This window comes from Macrobrachium nipponense, chromosome 15, assembly GCF_015104395.2.
Source record: "Macrobrachium nipponense isolate FS-2020 chromosome 15, ASM1510439v2, whole genome shotgun sequence".
NCBI classification, from domain to species: Eukaryota; Metazoa; Arthropoda; class Malacostraca; order Decapoda; family Palaemonidae; genus Macrobrachium; species Macrobrachium nipponense.
In genome coordinates this window covers 8,398,288-8,418,279 of record NC_087208.1, presented here as the reverse complement: position 1 = coordinate 8,418,279, position 19,992 = coordinate 8,398,288, and the positions used below count along the sequence as shown (strand labels likewise).

Here is a 19,992-nt window from a genome sequence, read left to right as displayed (position 1 = left end):
TCTCTTGAAGGATGGATGCTGCGAGGTGCTGGAGGTGGCTAGTACTCTCGCGAGCCAATCATTTTTCTATCTTTTAATTTTTTAACAAGAACTTAGTTCTTTTAAATGAATTGAAATTTAAACAAACTAATAAACGTGTAATTATTCCATGGGCTTCAAAAACTGCAAATCAATAATTCCTAAACAAGAGTTTAGGTAGGGCCCAGGCACATTTTAGTCATGAAAAAAATAGTGCACTTACTTTTTTCATGACACTGACTACAAGTTCCTGTACATCGATTGTAGGTGCCATAGGTTCTGAGTCCGATGGTGGTATCTTTGCCAAGACACGGCTCTGTGAAATGCTTGATCAGAATGAAGTCACTCAGCTTGGCACTGAAAGATTGCCAAATGAGACTGAAGATAAACCCCTAGTCCCCTATTTCCTCATTGGAGATGATGCCTTCGCTCTGAAGAATTATATAATGAAACCATACCCTGTACGAAACTTGGCAGCACCAGCACATAAGTGCATCTTTAATTACCGACTGAGCAGGGCAAGACATAGCTACAGAGGAAAATGCCTTTGGCATACTAGCAAACAGGTAGATATCGTTCACAAATATACTGTCTTTGTTTGGTCTGCTTGTTTAAAAGTGCATCAATTTGAAACACCTTTTGTTTGCCATTTCTTTTTACAGAAATATATATTTAACATTAAATACATTTCGCATACCAGCTCATAATTAAAGAAATATTTTTCATTTGTCTTCCACAGATTCAGTGTTTCACATCTTCGGCATGACAGTATCAATTCACTGGAGGTTTGACAAAACTATTACGGAACCTGATCCCCCAAGACCTCAGAGCAACCATGGCTTCCAAGGCTCAATGAGATCACATTCATGATTATTCTAACTCCCTGCAGGCACCGTTGATTGGCAAGATTTGAACCATATAAAACATTCCTGTACATACTATATAGAATTAAATTGAAGAAACTTTGTAAATAGCAAAATAAAATGTAAAATTCTAAAATATTTATGTCATTACCCATGTGAGGTCTCAATGAAAGAGAACTTGGTACTGATGATTTATTAGCTGGGCACGCGATTTACATATCAGTGTGCGGATGGAAAAGGAGTGCCCGACTCCCCCAGCCCGCGACTTGCACACAGATAGAGAAACATTTGTGTTTCTTAGCAGTCAATAAAATGGTAATAACAAAGGACATAATGGATGTACATTGATGAGTTATATATCAGCGGAAAGGCCAGGAAATTCTACATACAAACATATACATGTGATTTTTTCTGCTTAGCTCGATGAGATACAAGATTGTGATTAGTGGGTAACGAAGGTCTTGACACAGGTCTTTACAATCTAGATGAGATACAAGATTGTGATCAGTGGGTAAAGAAGGTCTTTTCAAGTACTCCCCCCATAATGAATGATCGCAAGATTTGTACAGTTATTCACGATATCTTGGTATCAGGAGCCGTCCCCGAGTTCTTGATATTTGAGGTTGTGGAGCAGGATGTCGCCTTTCATGCGGCCCCTGGGACGGCCTCGACCACGTCTTGGAAAGTCGGTTCCTTTGCTTGAGGTCTTGTTTTGTGGAGGAATTCTCAGACATCTGCTGATCTCTTCCCAGGTTTCGTTATTCATCAGGAAAACTTGCTTTAATCTGCCAACAGATACCCAGTTTTTCTGCCCGTGGATGTTGACGAGGTAGGCCTTGGAGTTTCTTGTGATGCCATGGTATGGGTTTCTGTATGGTCTAGACAGGAGGGCGGCGGGTGTCGTCCCTCAGGAAGATGTGTGTACAGTTATGTGTCCTGTCTGTCAAAATCTTCCGGCAGGGAACAAATTCCTTTGCTATTTCTCTTAGTCTTCTGAAGGGAGATTCTTTGCCCTTTGCTTTTGGTGCTGTTTGAAGTCCTAGCAGGACCCAGGGTACCTGCGCCTTCCAATGTTCGTCGGTACACTGTGCCATCAGTGCCGCTTTTAACGAAAGGTGGGCCTATCCACCATTCCGTTGGCTGTGGGGTTATATGCTGTCATGCTGTGGAGTGTTGTCCCCGTCATGTTTGCCAGGGAGACCCAGAGTTCTGACAGGAATGTCGAGCCCCTATCCATAGCGATGTCGTCTGGCACACCAAAACGGCCTATCGAACTTGATAATAGGGCTTCTGCACAGGCACTTGTAGATGTTTCTGTCATCGGTGTTGCTTCTGGCCATCTCGTAGACAGGTCTATGACTGTTAGGAGGTATCTAGCACCCCATGATTGGGGCAGAGGTCCTACGATGTCCACGTGAATGTGGTTGAGGGAAGTCTCCAATACCTGATTCTGTGTGCTGGGTGATCTTGCTTGTCTGGCACGGTATGCAGTTCTTTGCCCATCTCCGCACATCTTTTTTTTTATCCCGTGCCACATAAACTTCTCACTCATCAGGCCCGTTGTTGTACGCCCCGATGAATGGGAGAGGCCGTGGATGATGTCAAATACCTGCTTCCTTCGTGATGCGGGTATCAGCTGTCGATCCTGCTCTCATACTGCACGTCCTTCCACTTCAGCGAGGTGAGTGCCATGCGATAAGCTGGTGTTTTAGGATCTGTGGCTTGTTCCTTCAGCAGGTCCTCATAGGTGGACTGAATTTATTCCAATCCTTGGCAGGGCATCAGCTACCGGAATCATCTTTCTGGGGACGTAGCTGATGGTGCACCCGAATTCGGATATAGCAGCCAAGTGCCACTGCTGTCTTGCTGACCACGTGTCCCAAGCCTTTGTGAAAGCATGTACCAAAGGCTTATGGTCCATTTAGATAGTAAAGGGCTTGCCGTCTAGGAGGTATTTGAAGTGTCGCATGGCCTGGTAGATTGCCAGCAGTTCCCTATCAAATGCACTGTAGCGGGTCTTGGGCGGCTTCAATTTGTGGCTGAAAAAGGCGAGCGGGCGGGGGGACCTGTCCATTATCTGCTTCAGTATGGCTCCGTAGGCTATGCAGAAAAGTACATCGGCCCATGGGAACCATGATGCTGTGTTTTGCCGCGAGAATGGCAGCAGCTTTATTGCCTGAGTTATCATGGTTTTCAAAGACGAGAGGGGGATGCAGAGGATCTGTGGGTTCTCAGTTTGATTTTCAGGGTCTCTGTCTGGCATTTTGACTCTCACACCAAAACACGAATTAAGTCTGTTAATGCTGCTCGGGTTTCATCAGAAGTCAAAACTATACGCCATATGGTTCCGTTAATGACTTTCTGAATACGGTCAATGTGGATCGTAAATGGCTTCTGAGGTCTCAATGAAACAGAAATGGGTACTGATGATTTATTACCTGGGCACGCAATATACATAGCAGTGTGTGTGGACGGAAAAGGAGTGCCCAAACCTCGGGGGCCAGTGACTCGCATACAGATAGAGAAGAATTTGTTTCTTAGCAGTCAATAAAATAGTAGTAACAAAGAACATAATGCATATGCATTGATGAATTATATATCGGTGGAAAGGCCAGGAAATTCTACATACAAACATATACATGCGATTTTTGCTGCTTAGCTACATGAGATACAAGATTGTGATTAGTGGGTAAAAAAGGTCTTGACACAGGTCCTTACAATGTAGGTGAGATACAAGATCGTGATCAGTGGGCCAAGAAGGTCTTTACACCCAACACATTTTCTTGCGAGTTGTATTCAGTGTCATATTTATCTATATATGACATTATCAAAGTATCTCAAGAAGATGAAAATCTAAAATGCTATTTGCACTTAAAATAGAAATTGCCTTTTCATTTATTACACGTAGAGCATTCTAATAATTTGCATTGATTGCAATGAAGTAACTAACATATATATTTTTTTAGAAAAAAATTAAGTGAAGGTCCTGAATAAACTGAAATATTTACATGTTACTACGTATATCAATTTGATTTAAGGTTGTATTTACGTTTCTTAGTACATGAGAAGTTCATAGAGTATATAAAACTACTGAGGTGCGAAGGATGTCTAAGGCACGGGCTGAGGCGCGAAGGATGTCGAAGTCACTGGTTGAGGAACGAAGGATGCCGAAAGCACAGGCTGAGAGGCGAATGATGTTGAAGGCACGGGCTGAGGCGTGAAGGATATCGAAGGCACAGGCTGAGGCATAAAGGATGTTAAAGGCACAGGCTGAGGTGCAAAGGATGTTGAAGGCACAGGCTGAGGCACGAAGGATGTCAAAGGCACAGGCTGAGGAGCGAAGGATGTTAAAGGCACAGACTGAGGAGCAATGGATGTCGAAGGGACAGGCTGAGGCACAAAGGATGTCGAAGGCACAGGCTGAGGCACGAAGGATGTTAAAGGCACAGGCTGAGGCACAAAGGATGTTGAAGGCACAGGCTGAGGCACAAAGGATGTTAAAGGCACAGGCTGAGGCACGAAGGATGTCATAGGCACAGGCTGAGGCACAAAGGATGTCATAGGCACAGGCTGAGGCACAAAGGATGTCGAAGGCACAGGCTGAGGAACGAAGGATGTTAAAAGCAGAGGCTGAGCACAAAGGATGTCGAAGGCACAGGCTGAGGCACGAAGGATGTTAAAGCACAGGCTGAGACACAAAGGATGTCAAAGGCAAAGGCTGAGGCATGAAGGATTGTTAAAGGTACAGGCTGAGGCACGAAGGATTGTTAAAGGCACAGGCTGAGGCACAAAGGCATGTTTTAAAGGCACAGGCTGAGGAGCAAAGGATGTCGAAGGCACAGGCTGAGTAACGAAGGTGTTGAAGGCACAGGCTGAGGCACGAAGGATGTCGAAGGCAAAGTCTGAGGCACAAAAGGATGTTTTTAAAAAGACATAGGCTGAGGCACAAAGGATGTTAAAGGCACAGGCTGAGGAGCAAAGGATGTCGAAGCACAGGCTGAGGAACGAAGGGATGTCGAAGGCACAGGCTGAGGCACGAAGGATGTCAAAGGCACAGGCTGAGGCACGAAGGATGTCAAAGGCACAGGCTGAGGCACGAAGGATGTCGAAGGCAAAGGCTGAGGCACGAAGGATGTCGAAGGCAAAGCTGAGGCACGAAGGATGTCAAAGGCACAGGCTGAGGCACGAAGGATGTCGAAGGCAAAGGCTGAGGCACGAAGGATGTCAAAGGCACAGGCTGAGGCACGAAGGATGTCGAAGGCACAGGCTGAGGCACGAAGGATGTTAAAGGCACAGGTTCTGAGGCACAAAGGATGTTAAAAGGCACAGGCTGAGGAGCAAAGGATGACGAAGGCACAGGCTGGCGGAACGAAGGATGTCGAAGGCAAAGGCTAAGGCACGAAGGATGTCGAAGGCACAGGCTGAGGCACGAAGGATGTCGAAGGCAAAGGCTGAGGCACGAAGGATGTCGAAGGCAAAGGCTGAGGCAACGAAGGATGTCGAAGGCAAGGCTGAGGCACGAAGGATGTCGAAGGCAAAGGCTGAGGCAAACGAAGGATGTCGACAAGGCACAGGCTGAGGCACGAAGGATGTCGAAGGCAAAGGCTGAGGGACGAAGGATGTCGAAGGCAAAGGCTGCAGGCACGAAGGATGTCGAAGGCAAAGGCTGAGGCAACGAAGGATGTCGAAGGCACAGGCTGAGGCACGAAGGATGTCGAAGGCAAAGGCTGAGGCACGAAGGATGTTAAAGGCACAGGCTGAGGCACGAAGGATGTTGAAGGCACAGGCTGAGGCACAAAGGATGTTAAAGGCACAGGCTGAGGTGCAAAGGATGTTGAAGGCACAGGCTGAGGCACAAAGGATGTTAAAGGCACAGGCTGAGGTGCAAAGGATGTTAAAGGCACAGGCTGAGGTGCAAAGGATGTTAAAGGCACAGGCTGAGGCACAAAGGATGTTAAAGGCACAGGCTGAGGCACAAAGGATGTTAAAGGCACAGGCTGAGGTGCAAAGGATGGATGAAGGCACAGGCTGAGGAACGAAGGATTTCAAAGGCACAGGCTGAGGCACGAAGGATTTCAAAGGCATACGCTGAGGCACGAAGGATGTTAAAGGCACAGGCTGATACACAAAGGATGCTATAAATGCACAGCTGAGGCGCAAAGGATGTTAAGGCACAGGCTGAGGCACAAAGGATGTTTAAGGCACAGGCTGGAGGAGCAAAGGATGTCGAAAGGCACAGGCTGAGGCACAAAGGATGTTAAAGGCACAGGCTGAGGTGCAAAGGATGTTAAAGGCACAGGCTGAGGCACAAAGGATGTTAAAGGCACAGGCTGAGGCACAAAGGATGTTAAAGGCACAGGCTGAGGTGCAAAGGATGTCGAAGGCACAGGCTGAGGCACGAAGGATGTTGAAGGCACAGGCTGAGGCACGAAGGATGTCAAAGGCAAAGGCTGAGGCACGAAGGATGTTAAAGGCACAGGCTGAGGCACGAAGGATGTTAAAGGCACAGGCTGAGGTGCAAAGGATGTTAAAGCACGGCTGAGGAACACAAAGGATGTTAAAGGCACAGGGCTGAAGGAGCAAAGATGTTGAAGGCACAGGCTGAGGCACAAAGGATGTTAAAGGCACAGGCTTGAGGCACAAAGGATGTTAAAGCACAGGCTGAGGAGCAAGGATGTTCGAAGGCACAGGCTGAGGAACGTAGGATGTTGAAGGCACAGGCTGAGGCACGAATTTGGAATGCAAAGGCTGAGGCACGAAGGATGTTAAAGGCACAGGCTGAGGCACGAAGGATGTTAAAGGCACAGGCTGAGGCACGAAGGATGTTAAAGGCACAGGCTGAGTTTGCAAAGAATGTCGAAGGCAGGGCGGGTGAGGCACAAGGATGTTGAAGGCACAGGCTGAGGCACGAAGGATGTTGAAGGCACAGGCTGAGTTGCAAAGGATGTCGAAGGCACAGGCTGAGGCACAAAGGATGTTGAAGGCACAGGCTGAGGCACGAAGGATGTTAAAGGCACAGGCTGAGGTGCAAAGGATGTCGAAGGCACAGGCTGAGGCATGAAGGATGTTAAAGGCACAGGCTGAGGCACGAAGGATGTTAAAGGCACAGGCTGAGGCACAAAGGATGTTAAAGGCACAGGCTGAGGTGCAAAGAATGTCAAAGGCACAGGCTGAGGAAAGAAGTATGTTGAAGGCACAGGCTGAGGCACGAAGGAAGTTAAAGGCACAGGCTGAGATGCAAAGGATGTCGAAGGCACAGGCTGAGGCACGAAGGATGTTAAAGGCACAGGCTGAGGCACGAAGGATGTTAAGGGCAAAGGCTGAGGTGCAAAGGATGTTGAAGGCACATAGGGCTGAGGCACGAAGGATGTTAAAGGCACGGAGAGGCAAGAAGGATGTTAAAGGCACAGGCTGAGGCACGAAGGATGTTAAAGGTCACAGGGCTGAGGTGCAAAGGATGTTGAAGCACAGGCTGAGGCAACGAAAGATGTTATAGGCACAGCCTGAGATGCAAAGGATGTTGAATGCACAGGCATAAGCACGAAGGATGTTAAAGGCACAGGCTGAGGTGCAAAGGATGTTGAAGTCTTAGGCTGAGGCACGAAGGATGTTAAAGGCACAGGCTGAGGCACAAAGGATGTTAAAGGCACAGGCTGAGGCACGAAAGATGTTAAAGGCACAGGCTGAGGTACGAAGGATGTTGAAGGCACAGGCTGAGGTGCAAAGGATGTTAAAGGCACAGACTGAGGCACGAAGGATGTTAAAGGCACAGGCTGAGGTTTTGCAAAGGTTGTTGAAGGCACAGGCTGATGCACGAAGGATGTTAAAGGCAAAGGCTGAGGTTGCAAAGGATATTGAAGGCACAGGCTGAGGCACGAAGGATTGTTAAGGCACAGACTGGGGCATGAAGGATGTTAAAGGCACAGGCTGAGGCACGAAAGATGTTAAAGGCACAGGCTGAGGTGCAAAGGATGTTGAAGGCACAGGCTGAGGCACGAAGGATGTTAAAGGCAAAAGGCTAAGGTTCAAAGGATGTTGAAGGCACAGGCTGAGGCACGAAGGATGTTAAAGGCACAGGCTGAGGTGCAAAGGATGTTGAAGGCACAGGCTGAGGCATGAAGGATGTCAAAGGCACAGGCTGAGGTGCAAAGGATGTTGAAGGCACAGGCTGAGGCACGAAGGATGTTAAAGGCACAGGCTGAGGTGCAAAGGATGTTGAAGGCACAGGCTGAGGCACGAAAGATGTTAAAAGGCAAAGGCTGTGGTGCAAAGGATGTTGAAGGCACAGGCTGAGGCACGAAGGATGTTAAAGGCACAGGCATAGGCAGGAAGGATGTTAAAGGCAAAGGCTAAGGTGCAAGGATGTTGAAGGCACAGGCTGAGCACGAATGATGTTAAAGTCACAGGCTGAGGCTTGAAGGACGTTAAAGGCAAAAAGCTAAGGTGCAAAGGATGTTAAAGGCACAGGCTGAGGCACAAAGGATGTTAAAGGCAAAGGCTGAGGTGCAAAGGATGTTGAAGGCACAGGCTGAGGCACGAAGGATGTTAAAGGCACAGGCTGAGGCACGAAGGATGTTAAAGGCACAGGCTGAGGCACTAAGGATGTTAAAGGCAAAGGCTGAGGTTGCAAAAGGATGTTGAAGGTACAGGCTGAGGCATGAAGGATGTTAAAGGCACAGGCTGAGGCACAGAGGATGTTAAAGGGATAGGCTGAGGCACAAATGATTTTAAATGCACAGGCTGAGGCATGAAGGATGTTAAAGGCATATGCTGAGGGCACAAAGAATTTAAAATTCACAGGCTGAGGCACGAAGGATGTTAAAGGAATAGGCTTGAGGCGCGAAGGATGTAAAGGCACAGGCTGAGGCTTGAAGGATGTTAAAGGCACAGGCTGAGGTGCAAGAGATGTTGAAGGCAAAGGCTGAGTGCAAAGGATGTTGAAGGCACAGGCTGAGGCACGAAGGATGTTGAAGGCACAGGCTGAGGTGCAAAGGATGTCAAAGGCACAGGCTGAGGCACGAAGGATGTTAAAGGCACAGGCTGAGGCACGAAGGATGTTAAAGGCACAGGCTGAGGCACGAAGGATGTTGAAGGCACAGGCTGAGGCACGAAGGATGTTGAAGGCACAGGCTGAGGCACGAAGGATGTTAAAGGCACAGGCTGAGGCACGAAGGATGCTAAAGGCAAAGGCTAAGGTGCAAAGGATGTTAAACGCAAAGGCTGAGGCATGAGGACGTTAAAGGCACAGGCTGAGGTGCAAAGGAGTTAAAGGCACAGGCTGAGGCACGAAGGATGTTGAAGGCACAGGCTGAGGCACGAAGGATGTTGAAGGCACAGGCTGAGGTGCAAAGGATGTTGAAGGCACAGGCTGAGGCACAAAGGATGTTAAAGGCAAAGACTGAGGCACGAAGGATGTTAAAGGCACAGGCTGAGGTGCAAAGGATGTCAAAGGCACAGGCTGAGGCACAAAGGATGTTAAAGGCACAGGCTGAGGCACGAAGGATGTCAAAGGCACAGGCTGAGGCACGAAGGATGTCAAAGGCACAGGCTGAGGCACGAAGGATGTTAAAGGCAAAAGCTAAGGTGCAAAGGATGTTAAAACGCAAAGGCTGCGGCATGAAGGACGTTAAAGGCACAGGTGAGGTGCAAAGGATGTTAAAGGCACAGGCTGAGGTGCAAAGAATGTTAAAACGCAAAGGCTGAGGCACGAAGGATGTTAAAGGCACAGGCTGAGGTGCAAAGGATGTTAAAGGCACAGGCTGAGGCACAAAGGATGTTAAAGGCACAGGCTGAGGCACGAAGGATGTCAAAGGCACAGGCTGAGGTGCAAAGGATGTTAAAGGCACAGGCTGAGGCACGAAGGATGTCAAAGGCACAGGCTGAGGCACGAAGGATGTTCAAAGGCACAGGCTGAGGCACGAAGGATGTCAAAGGCAAAAGCTAAGGTGCAAAGGATGTTTAAACGCAAGGCTGAGGCACAACGGATGTTGAAGGCACAGGCTGAGGCACGAAGGATGTCAAAGGCACAGGCTGAGGTGCAAAGGATGTTAAAGGCACAGGCTGAGGCACGAAGATGTTCAGGCACAGGCTGAGGCACGAAGGATGTTCAAGGCACAGGCTGAGGCACGAAGGATGTCCCCCCCAAAAAGCACAGGCTGAGGTGCAAAGGATGTCAAAAGGCACAGGCTGAGGCACAAAGGATGTTGAAGGCACAGGCTGCGGCACGAAGGATGTCAAAAGCACAGGTGAGGTGCAAAGGATGTTAAAGGCACAGGCTGAGGCACAAAGGATGTTCAAAGGCACAGGCTGAGGCACGAAGGATGTCAAAGGCACAGGCTGAGGCACAAAGGATGTCAAAGGCACAGGCTGAGGCACGAAGGATGTCAAAGGCACAGGCTGAGGCAGGAAGGATGTTCAAAGGCACAGGCTGAGTGCAAAGGAGTTAAAGGCACAGGTGAGGCACGAAGGATGTTGAAGGCACAGGCTGAGGCGCGAAGGATGTTGAAGGCACAGGCTTGAGGCACAAAAGGATGTTGAAGGCACAGGCTGAGGTGCAAAAGGATGTTAAAGCACAGGCTGAGGCACGAAGGATGTCAAAGGCACAGGCTGAGGCACGAAGGATGTCAAAGGCACAGGCTGAGGCACGAAGGATGTCAAAGGCACAGGCTGAGGCACGAAGGATGTCAAAGGCACAGGCTGAGGCACAAAGGATGTTAAGGCACAGGCTGAGGTGCAAAGGATGTTAAAGGCACAGGCTGAGGCAACGAAGGATGTTGAAGGACAGCTGAGGCACGAAGGATGTTAAGGCACAGGGCTGAGGCACGAAGGATGTTGAAGGCACAGGCTGAGGCCAACGGAAGGATGTTCAAGGCGGACAGGCTGAGGTGACCAAAGGATGTGAAAAGGCACAGTTGCTGAGGCACGAAGGGATGTGAGGCACAGGCATGAGGCTACGAAGGATGTTGAAGGCACAGGCTGAGGTGCAAAGGATGTTAAAGGCACAGTGAGGCACGAAAAGGATGTTGAAGGCACAGGCTGAGGCACGAATGGATGGTCAAGGCACAGGCTGAGGTGCAAAGGATGTTAAAGGCACAGGCTGAGTCACGAGGATGGTGAAAGGCACAGGCTGAGGCACGAAGGAGTTGAAGGACAGGCTGAGGTGCAAAGGATGGTGGTGAAAGGCACAGGCGAGGAACGAAGGATGTTGAAGGATCACGCACAGGCTGAGGCACGAATGATGCAAAGGCACAGGCGAGTGCAAAGGATGAAGGCACAGGCTGAGGCACGAAGGATGTTGAAGGCACAGGCTGAGGCACGAAGGATGTTGAAGGCACAGGCTGAGGCACGAAGGATGTCAGGCACAAAGGGATTGGTGGCAAGGATGTTATGGCACAAGGGTTTGGAGGCACGAAGGATGTTGAAGGCACAGGCTGAGGCACGAAGGATGTTGAAGGCACAGGCTGAGGCACGATGATGTCAAAGCACAGGGCTGAGGGCAAAGGATGTTAAAGGCACAGGCTGAGGCACGATGGTGTGAGGCACAGGTGAAGGCACGGGAGGAAAGGTGAGGCACAGGCTGAGGCACGAAGGATGTGAGGCGGCACAGGCGAGGCACGAAGGATGTTGAAGGCACAGGCTGAGGCACGATGATTGGTAAAGCACAGGCTAGGTGCAAAGCTGTTAAAGGCACAGGGCTGCGGCGAAGGATTGACTGAGGCAAGAAGTATGGTAACATTGTAACGGCTCAGACTGAGGCACGAAGGATGTTAAAGGTACAGGCTGAGGTGCAAAGGATGTTAAAGGCACTGTTATAGGAATATATATCTAAATATATATTCCTATAACATTTTGTAAAAAGTTTATTGCTATTTTGGGTGATTGAGAAAATTTCTTTATGATCGCTAATTACCTTACATGGAGAAACATTCCTTGGAATTGGTAATTATCTCTGTAGTTTACTTTATAATTTCTTTGAATTTGTTTCCTTTAATTTGTTTGTTTTAATTTAATTCCGGTTTGTTCAATTAATGTTTGAGGCTTTATTTTCTAATATCACCGTAAATAAAATTGTGCTAATTAACTGACCTCAACCTTCGTTGTGCAAACCAAAGTAAAGAGGAGTTAAAGATAACTACTAACTACCTAATTTTCTGAATATTCCGAGCCAAACAACTCTACGAAGAACCTCGAAGTCACAGTCGGAAGAAAAAAGCAGTCCAACACCAAACGTCATGGAGTGAAGACTCTCCCCTCGCCTCACCTTCCCTTTGGATTATATTCTGCCAATGCTTTTAGGTTTGCTGACCAGAAGCAGTTACTACTCCAAGTGAACTAGCATCAACTGACAACCAACTACATATTAAAAACAAAAAATTTCTCAAAATGGAATCTACAGATGTAGTTTTTCTGTATTGTAAATAAATATTTTTTTATAACACGGTCGTTTTTTGTCCTAAGTGATTTTTTCTGCTCATGCGGGACCGTGACAGGACTGAGGATGTTGGTTGTTAAGAATTGCTGCTGGTTCGCTTCCAAGCTAGTCAGACGAGGTGTAATTTAACTTTTATATTTCCTTGGTTAAATTTTAAGATTACGTATATTTCCATTACCGTTTTGACTTTATTTAGCTTTATATTCTTGCTGAAACTGGTACCAAGATGACTGAGTTATTGATTAAATCTCGAAAATATGTTAGAAAGTCAGTTACTGAAATTTACAATAAGAGGGATCAGTTTTCATCATATAGTGATATTGAACGTTCTACACTGAAACTGAGGCTTGAAGAGCATTTCACGAAATTATCTGACTTAGATTCTAAAATACAAACTTCAAAGTTTTCTACGGACTGTGATGAAGCTGCTTTGGAAGTTGAGCTTGATGCATGTGAACAGTACAAAACTAAAATTCAAGAGAGCATCTCTATTTTACAAAATTTACCTCAGGTTCGGCATCTGCCTATAGATAATCAGTCACATCAGTCCTTGTTAAAGAGTCCTCATGCTCCTTTACCAACCTTCAATAGTAATGAAGGTGAAGATCTTGGGAAGTTTTTTGTAGAATTTGAACAAACCCTTTCAAAGTTTAAGTTCCCAGAATATGATAAGTTATTGTTGTTAAAACAACAGGTAAAGGGAAGAGCTCTCACATTAATTAACACTTTGGATGTTCAAAGTCAGAGTTATGCTGATGCAAAAGCTTTGTTAGAGAAGGCTTTAGGCTCAAGAGAAATTCAAATTTTTAATACCATAAAGCAAATCTCTTCAATAAAACTTTCAGATGATGATGATCCTTTTGAATATATCGGGAAAGTAAGCAATTTAGTAGCAAGCGTTAAGACCTTAAATATTGATGTTGACATGTTTCTTCAGTTCTTCTTCTGGAATGGCTTAAATGAGAAATTTAAGTGTCATATGACTGCCATAACTAACAAAATTAGGCCATCTCTTGCAGAAATTAGGGATAATTTCTTTGATGCTAGTGAGAGATATTTACAAGGTAAAAAAGTAAAAAAGTAGAGAAACAAAAGTCTGACACTACTAGCTTGGCTGCCAAGGTTTCTTTTGACTCTAAAGTAGGTAAATGCAGCATTTGCAGTAAATTAGGCAAAGAACCCAGTCATTTTTTGAGTAAATGTCCTAACTTTGTATCCAGCAAAGATAAAAGAAAAAAATTGGAGGAATTGGGTGCTTGCTCAAAGTGTGGCTATCCAAGTCACATATTATCAGAATGCAGATTCAGATTTAATTCCAGATGTAAAAGCTGCAAAGGCTGGCATATGTCATTTTTGTGTCCCGATGAAAAAGGTGCTACCAGTATTAAAGAAAAGAATCCAAATTCCGAAAAGAAAAAAGAAAGTAAAGCCAGCAACAGTACAGATAGAGTTAGAAACTCTGAGAGTGGTGATGGAGGTGTAGCTGGTAGTTCAAGCAGTAGTGTTGCTGCTATAACTGAAGTTTTAAATTGTGAGGTTGAGGGATATACAATTTTGCCAACTTTTAATATTTCAATTAAAGGTACCAATCTCAGGGTCCTTAAAGACACTGGATGTCAAGCAAATTACATTGAAGAAAATTTTGGCTCAAGATTTAAATTTGAAAGTTTTAAATAATGCAGTTTCTTTAACCATTAATGGTATTAATTCCTCTAAGAGTTATAAGACTAAACAAGTTGAAATTGAGTTGCCAATTGGTAGCAATAGTTACATTGTATGTGCATTTTGTCTTCCCTCAATTGATGTTTCATTGCAGTTACCTGGGCTAAATGAAGTAGTCAGTGGGTTTGTTTCAAGGGGATACAAGCTAGCAGATCGGGGATTGTTAAATTCTACAGATAGGATAGACAATATTAAATTTATATTAGGGTCACAGTCCTTGCATTGTATCCCTGAAAAGGATATAGTATTTGGGAAATCAAATGACTCCATTTATTCTGATACATGCTTGGGTATATTACTAAAGGGAGACATAAATAAATTAAAGAGCAATTTAAGATTCTTGAAGCCTTGTTCTTCCATGAAGTCAAATATGCAACATATGTTAAAAGCTGTAAATGTACTTCCAACAGGAACTAAAGAAAACGTTTCAGTAGAATCTTCAGCTTTAAATGACTTGGAGACTTCTAATACATATGAGTTGTTTGATGATGATGGTCAGATAATAGAATCTGAGTTGAATAGGGCTACAAATGAATGCTTAGAACTCTCTTGTAAATATTATGTTGGGGAAGACAGAGGTCAATATCATGAAGATAATGTAGAACTGAATGACAGGCTTATAGAGTATGCTTTAGAAGAAACCCATAGGACTGTTGATGGAAGATTGTGTATGCCACTGTTATGGAACCCAAAAGTTAGTCATCTACTAGGCCGCAACTACAAATTAGCCAATCAGTGTTGAAAACCCTTACATCTAAATTAGAAAAATTACTGATAAGTTAGCCTTAGTAAATGACACCTTTAAGACTCAGGAGACTTAGGCATCATAGAAAGAATTGATAATCTTGAGGATTTTATGGATACTCATCCTGAGCATAGTTTCATGCCTTTCATGGGGGTCTTTAAACCAGAGAGGGACACCACTAAATGCCGTGTAGTTTTTCTTTCTAATTTGTATGAAAAAAGTTCTAAATCCCCAACTGCAGTTAGTCACAACATGGCAATATTTCCTGGGCCTTCATTAAACCAAAAGTTAGTCTCCGCTCTCCTACAGTTAAGATTTGGTAAGTTTTTATTATGCTTTGATCTTGAAAAAGCATTCAATCAAATTGCTTTGACAGAAAATGATCAAAATAGACTACTGTTTCTTTGGTATAGAAATATTGAGAAAGCAGATTATTCATTAGTAGGGTATAAATGTTCTAGGTTGAGTTTCGGATTAAGATGTAGTCCCACAATTCTCATGTTGGCCCTCTTTAAAATTTTGATATTGGATGAAGCGCTGGACTCCAAAATAAACAGGATGAAGTCTCTTGTATATCAACTAATATATATGGACAATGGGGCATACACTACAGATGAAGAAGCTGATCTTAAGTGGGCATATTCTGTGCTTCCTGATATATTCAAAACTTATAGATTTAACTTGCAACAGTTTGCAACAAATTGTTCATCTCTACAAGAGAATATTGATGATGATTTTGATAAAGTGACCTCTGACCCTATTAAACTGCTAGGTCTTCAGTGGCATCGTTCCACTGATAAGATTTCTACCAAGGCAATCATTTTAGATATTTCAGCAAACACTAAGAGACTTATTTTGAAGTCTATTGCTAGCCATTTTGATGTGCACAATTTTAATGCTCCCCTTCTGAACAGAGCAAAGCTATTTTTGCACGATTTGCAAGTTCAAAGAAATTTGGGATGGGATGATACCTTGACAGACTCTCAAGTAAGGGAGTGGCGTTGTATTGCCAGGCAGGCAAACTCTGCTCCACCAGTTAAGTTGGACAGAAATGTGGAAATAGGGAGGATTTATATGATCTTGTAGGATTTGCCGACAGTAGTAAGGTCATGTTGGTTGCGTCATTTACCTTCTTAACTTGAATACAAATGTTGTTTCTTTCGTAATGTCAAAATCGAAGATTGTCAACAAACAATTGGAGTCAAAATCCATTCCGTCTCTTGAGCTACAAGCATTGTCTGGTTGGGTACAGAGTGACTTAATTGATATATATCAAGATATTGCTGGAGATCGGTGCTTGAATCTATAAAGATTAATAAACTGCGAATGTACTCGACAGTCTGGTTACGGTTAGCTGGGTCAACTCGTATGTACATAAGCTTGATAAAATGCAGAGAAACGCTCAGTGTTTGTTCTTAATAGACTAGAACACATTGCTAACTTGTGTGAGGCACATCAGGTGGAGTTTTCTTTTGTTTCAGGTGTGCAGAAACCCAGCAGACTGTGAACCAGACCTATTTCTCATAATCAGTTAACTAAGACTAATTTTATCACGGGACCAGAATTTTTGACTGATGCATCAGATAACACTATTAGTAGAGATATTCTTACAGTACTGGTTCCAGACCCAGATTATTCTGAAAGGGTAGAAAAATTTGCAGGTTATGTTGAAATTCAAGGCACTGATCATTATCAATTAATTCCTCCTGAAAAGGTATCTAGTTTTGGTAAGCTGGTTAATATTAATGCTTTAGTGTTAAAATTTGTAAATTGTCTGAAAACCTCCTTAGTTCGCAAACATCCAGACAAGTATTCTCATTTGTTTCTTCACTCTGCTGATTTTAACTATTACAGGGAGGCATATCATAGAGTAATTCTGTTGGGACCAGAGAAGTCTGTTTCCTGATTTGAGATTTTTGAGTACTTTAATTCTGCTTCAAAGAAATTAAGTGACATTCCACCTTTGGTTTCTCAGCTAAATGTATACCAAGATAACAAAGGGTTGCTGAGAGTAAAAAGTAAGTGTGACAGAATCAAGAAAATTAGGAAATACAGGGAGTATGGTTTTCCACTGCTGATGTCAAAGTGTAGCCCATTAGTTCCTTTGTTAATTAGGCACACATCTTAGCTTACATCATGCAGGGTGTTATTCTGTTATACAAGAAATTAGGAAAACTGTTTGGATTCCCCCACCCCATATATTTTCTTTAGTAAAGAAGTATATAAGGGCCTCCCGTATGGATGCAAAAGGTTCCGGGAAAGACCTATTAAATTAAATCAAAGTTCTTATCGTGAGGTTAGAATTGATCATCAAATGTCCCATTCCGTAATATTTACATTGATCATATGGGACCCTTTTTATGTTAAAGTGAACAATTCCAAAGAAAAGGTATGGATCCTTGTAATTAGTTGCATGTGGTCAAGAGCGGTAAATCTAAAGCTGTGTGATAGTCTCTCGGTTGAGGATTTGCTAAGAGCCTTGCAGCTCCACATTTATCAATTTGGAATGCCTGAGTATATTGTCTCTGATTTGGGAACTCAAATGACTGCTGGATCCAATATTATAGAGACTTTTCTTTCTGATTTTGAAACTAAAGATTTTCTGAGAAGGCATAATATGAATGAGATCAAATTTGACCACTATTATAAAGGTAACAGTGAACTTGGGGGATTAGTTGAAATCTGTGTTAAGCTGTCTAAAAGACTGATACAAGGAGCTATTGGTAAAAACATTTTACCATACAAGGATTTTGAGTTTATTGTATCTAAAACAGTTCACCTTATTAATCGCAGGCCTATAGCCTTTAAAGACTCATTGAGAGAATATTCTCTGGAGGAATTGCCTGAAGTCATAACTCCGGAGAAGTTGTTATATGGCCGCGATCTTGTAACATTGAATATCATTCCACAGTTGCAAGGTACTACTTTAGATCCGGATTGGTCAGTTGATCCAGTGGATTTGATAAGGAACTCCTATGAAAAACTGTTAAAGTACAATCTAAGCTGATAGACATCTATAATAATGAATTTTTAAACCATCTTGTATATCAAGCAACAAGTAAAAAGGATAGGTATAAACCTGTACCACATAAGCAGTTAAAGGTAGGAGATCTAGTTCTAGTTAAGGAAAATATGACCAAAGCCATTGATTACCCCATAGGAATTGTTAAAGAGCTCACTAAGAATATTTACGATGAAGTTACTGGGGCTAAAGTAATGCTAGGTAAAAGTCGAAGATTTGTCAAGCGTCATGTGACAAGCCTGATTCCTTTAATGTCAAGTGATCATTGACAGCATGGCTAAAACTAAGGAAATTCTTTCACGGGAAGACCTTTAATCTGTATATATTACTAGTTAAGTTTTTGTTTTAAATTTATTTTCCATTGATTTTTCAGATGAAAATTCAATCCCTCCCCTCGGAGTGTATAAAATATATATCTAAATATATATTCCTATAACATTTTGTAAAAAGTTTATTGCTATTTTGGGTGATTGAGAAAATTTCTTTATGATCGTTAATTACCTTACATGGAGAAACATTCCTTGGAATTGGTAATTATCTCTGTAGTTTACTTTATAATTTCTTTGAATTTGTTTCCTTTAATTTGTTTGTTTTAATTTAATTCCGGTTTGTTCAATTAATGTTTGAGGCTTTATTTTTCCTAATATCACCGTAAATAAAATTGTGCTAATTAACTGACCTCAACCTTCGTTGTGCAAACCAAAGTAAAGAGGAGTTAAAGATAACTACTAACTACCTAATTTTCTGAATATTCCGAGCCAAACAACTCTACGAAGAACCTCGAAGTCACGGTCGGAAGAAAAAAGCAGTCCAACACCAACCGTCAAGGAGTGAAGACTCTCCCTCGCCTCACCTTCCCTTTGGATATTTTATGGATTTTATATTCCTCGTCGTAGTGCTGGACATTTCTTCAGGACAACACAACGATGGGACTCATTGTGTTCAGTGCTATGAATACTGAGTGTAATACCATGAAGAATTAAATTAACTCTACACCTCGTCTGATGAATATGGAGGCGACCTCAGTGATGGCTATGGATTAATTTCATATCCATTCTCTATTTCATCCTATGAAGTCACTATAAGGTGGGTCATTGTATTGATTGGCACAATAGTAGTGGCATTTCTTGGTGACTTTTATCATCCTCAAGTCAAAAAATAAATAAAGCCTTGAGCACAGTAATTGAAAATCGCTCGTGAAACTAGGTTTGTTTATAGGCTACTCTAATTAAAATTATCAATTGTCGACCATAAATTGCTTATTTATTGAAATTCGGCCTTTTAACATATATTCTAAGTGATGCCTTCATCACATATATTTAATTGTTAATTAGGTCAAAATATGATTGAAATTGTTGGCTTTTGATTTGCAATTTTAGAAATTAATATTAAATTGAGATTAGTTTTTGGAGGTGAATTTAATTTGTTGATTTGCCTTTATATATTGAACAAAATTTTAGTGTAGTCAAAAATTATATTTATATTTTCATTTAAACAATTCTATACAAATTCTAGTTTCCAATTTGAATTGGGTGGTTAAAGACTTATCTATCTTTTAGGGCTGGCTCAAGGTGGAGTGGAAAGCTTGGGACAGGAGTATATCTGCCAATGCTTTTAGGTTTGCTGACCAGAAGCAGTTACTACTCCAAGTGAACTAGCATCAACTGACAACCAACTACATATTAAAAATTTCTCAAAATGAATCTACAGATGTTAGTTTCTGTATTGTAAATAAATATTTTTTATAACACGGTCGTTTGTCCTAAGTGATTTTTCTGCTCAGGCACCAGACTGAGGCACGAAGGCTGTTGAAGGCACAGGCTGAGGTGCCAAAGGATGTTGAAGGCACAGGCTGAGGTACGAAGGATGTTGAAGGCACAGGCTGAGGCACGAAGGATGTTAAAGGCACAGGCTGAGGTGCAAAGGATGTTAAAGGCACAGGCTGAGGCGCGAAGGATGTTGAAGGCTCAGGTTGAGGCACGAAGGATGTTTGAAGGCATAGGCTGAGTTGGCAAAGGATGTTTAAGGTACAGGCTGAGGTGCAAAGGATGTTGAAGAAACAGGCATAGGCACGAAGGACGTTAAATGCAAAGGCTGAGGTGCAAAGGATGTTAAAGGCATAGGCTGAGGTGCAAAGGATGTTGAAGGCACAGGCTGAGGCACGAAGGATGTTAAAGGCACAGGCTGAGGT

General features: G+C 43.4%; 1 protein-coding gene across 1 annotated transcript; it reads right to left on the bottom strand.

The window, feature by feature from the left end:
- Window positions 1–10,323: 10,323 nt before the first annotated feature.
- LOC135226946 (BCL-6 corepressor-like protein 1) lies at window positions 10,324–12,114 on the bottom strand. The gene is made up of 3 exons (XM_064266627.1): window positions 12,021–12,114; window positions 10,987–11,370; window positions 10,324–10,577 (listed from the first exon to the last, which is right to left on the bottom strand). The coding sequence occupies exons 1-3, from the start codon at window positions 12,112–12,114 to the stop codon at window positions 10,324–10,326; spliced, it is 732 nt and encodes a 243-aa protein (XP_064122697.1).
- Window positions 12,115–19,992: the final 7,878 nt, after the last annotated feature.